This window comes from Salvia splendens, chromosome 14 (assembly GCF_004379255.2).
Source record: "Salvia splendens isolate huo1 chromosome 14, SspV2, whole genome shotgun sequence".
Taxonomy (NCBI): Eukaryota; Viridiplantae; Streptophyta; class Magnoliopsida; order Lamiales; family Lamiaceae; genus Salvia; species Salvia splendens.
The window spans coordinates 26831299-26837730 of record NC_056045.1 but is presented as its reverse complement, the minus strand read 5'-3'; the positions used below and the strand labels follow the sequence as shown (position 1 = coordinate 26837730).

The 6432-nt window shown below is 38.1% G+C and overlaps 1 protein-coding gene across 1 annotated transcript; it reads right to left on the bottom strand.

Moving 5' to 3' along the window:
* Positions 1–2805: 2805 nt before the first annotated feature.
* Positions 2806–4827, bottom strand: LOC121763572. Its single transcript, XM_042159616.1, has one exon. The coding sequence runs from the start codon at positions 4717–4719 to the stop codon at positions 3064–3066; it is 1656 nt and encodes a 551-aa protein (XP_042015550.1). The 5' UTR covers positions 4720–4827; the 3' UTR covers positions 2806–3063.
* Between the last annotated feature and the right edge of the window lie 1605 nt (positions 4828–6432).

The window sequence follows — 6432 nt, the reverse complement described above, 5'->3', positions numbered from 1 at the left end:
CTCTAGTCAAACAGCTAGGATTCATCGTCCAAACATGGTTTTCTGTCACAAGCCATTAGAAGTATGTTCGTAAACTTAGAGGCCAAGTTAACCTTCCTAATTTGCTACTATGATTTTAAATGGTTAATATATTAACATTCTTAGTCTAGCTAGTTTATTTAAATTAAATGGTGCATATATCTACTCTCTGAAAAAATTAACATTTTTTACACAAATATGCCACCCAACTTATTAAATTTTTTAATACATACCTGCTCCCCACTTATATACATCCCTATATATATTATATATATAGGAGAGCATTAATCTCCTATTGCTCCCTTAGATTTAAGTTTCTTCTTAATTTGGAGCGTTAGATTAGGTTGATGGAGGGACCGGATGAAATCCCATTTTTTGATCCCGTGTTGCATTATAGGGGGGATTCTGTGCATTATAAGGGTAAACTAGTAAAACATCAAAATTGAAAACCGTCCAAAACGGAAGGAGCGAGATTTATGCAGGATTTTGATACAACCTTTCATCTACTCACTCTCTCTCTCACTCCAAACGTCTATCCCTCAATTCACGTCTCTGCAAATCGTCTCCCCAAATTCCACTCACTCTCCAATCCCTAACCGCCACTGGAAGCAACCGGGTATCTCCAGAAATTGATCGTTTTTCATCAGATTCACTGTTCAAATCGAACTCCCGTAGCGCGCGACCATATTGTTGAAGGCGTCGACAAGGTAGGGTTGAAAAAAAAAATTTTAGTAATGGCAACCGTTAAACGCCGATATTCACAGTCTACAAGTCGAATCCCGAATTTTCATCCAAAAATTCAATGTTTTTAACCTGGCCTTGGTCGCGATTTATGTAATCACAAATGGGTTTTCGTTTTGGTTAGGGTTTTGTCGTGTATGGAATGTGTAATTATTTACTGGTTTACAATTGTGTATTGTGCGATTATTTAGATGAAATGTTTTATGATTTGATTTGTGGTTCGTCTCACAGATTTAACATGACGAAAAGAGGCCGACCGTCAAGATCTCAACCTACCCAGGCTGCAGGTCACCAATCTATTTCATTTGCATGTAAAATTCATAGAGTAGTTGTACATCAATTAGTCTTCCTTTGTGCATTCTTCGACAGATCTTGTAAATGGGTGGATAGGTGAATGTAAAATTCTCCTGTGCATTATTTGATTGCTTGAGTACATTATTAAATAATTGTTACACATTATTTATCATGTAGTATCCATTATTTGACTGCTTGTGTACATGAGAGATTTAGTCAGTGCAGTATACATGTGCGCATTATTTGATTGAATCTGTACATTGTCTATCTAGTAGTATACATTATTTATCAATTATTAGGTATTATTTGACTGCTTTGTGAGGGACGTGGGTGATTGGGTGAATGCAATAGAATCTTGTCAAGTTTGCCGGGACCATCATATACCAATATTGTCTCCCTTCCCAAGCTGACCGACACGGTGATGGTGGCGGCGGTCCTAATATGGATATGGATAATATCAATATCGGTATCGTATCGAATACCTGTATATCGAAAATTATAATTTCAAAACTTAAAATTCACACAAAAATTAATAAAACTTCAACACAATAAAATTAATAGTGTTCTTATCTCCATAATCAAAATACAATACAAACAAGTACAATTAAATGGATTTATATATATTTATAATTTATAATTTTAATATGTATTGAATTTCAATATGTTTCGATATATACGATATATATCGTATATTCGATATAAAATGATATATCGAAAATATCGATATATATCGTATATTAGATATAAAACGATATATCGCGATATAAGGAAATTCATATCGTTATCGTATCGAAAACTTACGATACGGTATCGTATCGTATCGTATCGAAAATTACGATATATCGAAAATTTGATAATTTTTTAATATTTTTCAATACGATACGAGCGATATATCATTTTTTCAATATTTTCCCCAGCCCTAGGTTTACCAACAGAGACGATCTTCGTCTCATACGTCTCTAATTTAAGCCCTAGGTTTACGAACAGAGACGATCTTCGTCTCATACGTCTCTAATTTATTTCATAGTAGTATAATTTGGCGTTATCAATATACAAACCGCTACATATACATGACATTATTGTGGCAAGTACAAAGTACAAAATATATAACTGAAGATTATAAACAAAAAATAATAGAGAGAAATAAATATTTCATGTAAATTACACTATACAGCAATAAAAGGATGCATTTCGATTAAAATGACAGCATTTCAGTATCAGCTAACATTTTAAAATATATATATCCACATCATCACAAACTCGCCCGCTCTTCTCTCTCTCAGTTCAGATCAAAGTTGCTTCTCCCATAAATTATTTGAGCTAATATAGTACTACCATATCTCATCTCATATAAATAATATCTCAGTACATGAGCAATCATCATAGAATTATTGCAATGCAACACATAAAACTCACAGCCTGCCCTGGTCCACATCACACAACTAACCTCAATTAACATTGTCACAGCCAACAACACCCCATAACTGAAATTAACATCACATAACCAATTTATTTTATAAAATCCATTGACAAATTGAAGCATACATATCAATAAACATCCAAATTATTTCCATCACAGAATAACAGCACATGATGGAATTTCCAGACTGGGAATGTGAAAACTCACCTCTCAGCTCAAGAAATGCGCAGATGCAACTGCTTACTCTAGCAAGTTCCCGAGTAACGAAGGCAAAGCTATAGCTTCCAACGAAGCAAACGAACCCAAACGGCAAAAGGATTGCAGAAACACCATTGCCTCATGTCAATTTAGTTTATTGCATTTCATTGTGATGGAACACAAATAACTAATCATGTTAGTTATACACCACAAACTTTCATCAGCTAACCACATTTACTTTCCTACCACAAACTTTAACCACAGTTTATAAACAAAGTGTAAGAAAACTAACAAAACAGAACCAAAAAACAAATCACAGAGCAAAAAAGAAAGATAAATTATGTTACATAGAGAGACTGAGACACAATCACCTCAGGTGGGTGGTGGCATTGTCAAGAGCGGGCAAAGATGCCCCACAGCTTCCCCCGTCCAAGGCTGTCGAGGAGCTTCTTAGCACCCTCAACCTCGGCCTCCACGAGCTTCTGCAAGTGAGCAGAGGCGCCAGCTGCCACTATCTGTTTCTGGCATTTCTTGCTCTGCAGCAGCGATCCTAATATCGACATGGCATGCTTCTTATTATCCAAGGTGTCTAGTGAAGGATTCAGTAGCTGAACTGCACACACAATCCCCTTGTCTTCCTTGCTTAAAATCCTCCTATTTCCGGGATAATTCATGAGATTTGATAGCAATTCAGCCGCGGCTTCCTTCTCCTCGACTGCCTTACCATCCAACATGCTCACAAGGTGAGGAATGCACCCCATTTCCCCCAATTCCTTCCTTATTTTGGTGTTGTAAGCCAAATGAGACAGAGCTTTGGCAGCTGCGATCCTAACGCCTAAAACGCCACAGCTTAGTACACTAACTAAGCGGCTTAGGAAGCCGTTTGCAACTAGGAATTCAGCGATGTTCGGGCAGGAAGCCATTGCTCTCACCATCTCCACAACCACCTCCAGAGTCTGAGCAGTTGGAGAAGAGCTCCAGATATCATTGAGCGTTTGAATTCCACCTTCCCTTGCAACTAGCAGCTTCAAACCATCGTCTTCCGCCATCAAATTGCACAAGCATCCAATCGCATTCTCCTGCGCCAACGCTGTACCTGAATCGCACAATACTAGCAGTATCAATACTGTGTTTTCCTCGATGAAATTCTCCCTCACATCTTCGAAAACGGCGAGATTCCGCAAAACCCCAGCCGCCAGCGCCTGCGAATTGGGGGAGCCTTCTCGGCAAATGTCCAGCAGCGACGAGATTCCTCCTCTCGATCCAATCGCCCTCGCGTTTTCCTTCGAATTGCTCAAAACCCTAAGCGCGATGCACGACTTCTCCTTGGCGAATACGCTCCCGGATTCGAGCACACGCATCAAATTGTTCAGCAATACCAAACCCTCCGCCATCAAAACGTGCTTGCTCGAATCCTCGGTCGAGATTTTCGCGATCGCGCTGACCGATTTCTCCTTCAATTCGGGTGAATTGCTGCAGTCGAGAAGGTGCACCAACACCGGAACTATCCCCTGCGCTACCGCAATCAGCAGATTCTTCCCGTCCTCCTGCAATAAACCGTTGAGCGATTCTAGGGCGGAGCTCTTCGACTCGGTTGACCCGATCTGCAGCCGAGTAATCAAGTACCGGATTTCTCCACGGGCGGATTCTCTCCTGCTGATAACCGCATCGGCGTTCTCCGCGAGCACGCCGCTGCGGACGATGACCTCGAGATCGCTGGTGTGCGCGTCGAGCTTCGCCGACAAGGAGTCAACGTCGTTCTGCGTTTTGAGCTTTCCCGCGGGTGGAGTAGGGGAGTGGCAGAGCGCGGAGAGGGAGGCGGCGGATGAGCACGTGGAGGAGACGGAGCGGAGGAGGTCGGAGGAGAGGGGGTTATTGGCGGCGGCGGCGGTGGATAGATTGGAAAGGCGGTTGTTTAATGTAGTGAGCTTCGTGGCTATGAGCGACCATTTGCCCTTGAGTATTTGAACGCGGGAGACGGAGTCTAAGAGAGAGTGGAGCTGCTGCTGTACTTCGGCGACGGCGGAATTGATCGGCTCTTCCTTCATGGCGTCGGCGCGGCGGAGGAAGGGCTGTGTGTGAATACACGGGAAATGCAAACGCTCGATTTCCAATTACGGTAAATCATTATATAATCAATACATTATTTTAATTTAGTGATTTATTGCTTAATCATAGAAAGAGCTAATCCTAGTTTAATTAAATAAATGACGCAACACGGCAACTGTTTCTACTTTAATAAATACTAACATTACATTATGATCAAGTCAATAAATTATTACTCAAATGTTTTGCTCTTGATTAAGACGTACACTTAACGAGAGAAAAAGTCTCCCTTAACAGCAATAAAACAAGAGAAAAAGTCAGAATTGACAATAACATCTTGGGTATATTTATTTTGTTTTGGTATGCAATAGTATAGTTTATAGCATGCCATAAGTAGACAAGTAGTTACAAATGAAATCGTACTCGTATTTTAATTTATTTCAATTTCTAAACACTAAAAGCCAATACTAAATTGACAGTGAGGAAAAGAGGATTTGGAATAATCTTGAATCTTGATCTGAATAAGATTTGTACAAAAGGTATTAAAGGGTATACAAAAGATATTGGCATGTGAAATATGTAGTACTATAAAATTTGAAATTTTATTAATGGGGTCATTATTTTATTTAATCGGGGTTACTATCTTTGTACTCCTATAATTGGTAATTCAAAACTTAATTGAAGATTAAAAAAATAAAAGTGAAAAAGGGAGGGAAAATATGGAGGGAAAGGGATGATAAACCATAAAGGTGGGGAGAAAAGTGCAAAAAGGACAAAATATTATAGGGCGAAAAGCTGGAGGTGCGCATGAGAACAAAGATTTCAATACCCAATCCTCGTTCATTTCGGTGTATATTTTTTTATTAAAATACTATTTAATTTATATATCTTTTTAATTGATTTGTGGAGGTTGTTTATAAAATATTTTATGAGATTAATTAACTTCGATATAAAAAAATGTTAATAAAATATTATAATTGATATATAAACATAATAATGAAAGTAAAATTTACAAAAGTGTGTATTATTATACTATGGGGGTATGCGGAATGGTCCCGGGTCAGCTGGTATAAAATGTACAAATTAAAGTTTGTATATTTATGAGGAATGCACAAATGGCAGCGATTGATTATTTTAATTAGTTATGAGAGTTACACCTAACTACTATTTCTACGCAATTACTTATTTTGTTAATCACTAATCGGACAGTCTAGAGCAAGAACGGGAGTAATTTTCTATTGTATATTTACTATCATTTTTTGTATGGGTAAAGGTGCACTGCACCATTCTTAATTTCTTATATTATATTTATTCAATTCGGTATGTGATAAAAAATGTGCACAGAGATATAGAGAATGTGAGATGCTTCACATACAAAAAAGAGAGAAGTGAGGTGAGGTGGTGTGGTGGTAATCAATCGCCGCTCGTATATCAAATCTCTCTCTATATATATATAAATTTTATACGATTCAATGTAGTACTCCATCCCTCGTATTTGATCAACACGGATTTTAAAAAATTGTTTGACTTCATGCAATAAAGTGGGTAGAAAAGTTAGTGGAATGTGAAGGCTACTTTTATGTACTGTATTAGTTTTATAATAAAATGTGAGTTGAATGAGTTAGTGGAATATATGGTCTATTTACCAAATATAGTACTCCTTACGTCCCGTAGAAATAGGCCATTTAGGGTTGGCACGAGTTTTGATGTGTAAT

Bases quoted from the DNA above. Each gene is read 5' to 3' on its own strand.
- LOC121763572 (XM_042159616.1), bottom strand. From the start codon at position 4,719: ATGAAGGAAGAGCCGATCAATTCCGCCGTCGCCGAAGTACAGCAGCAG.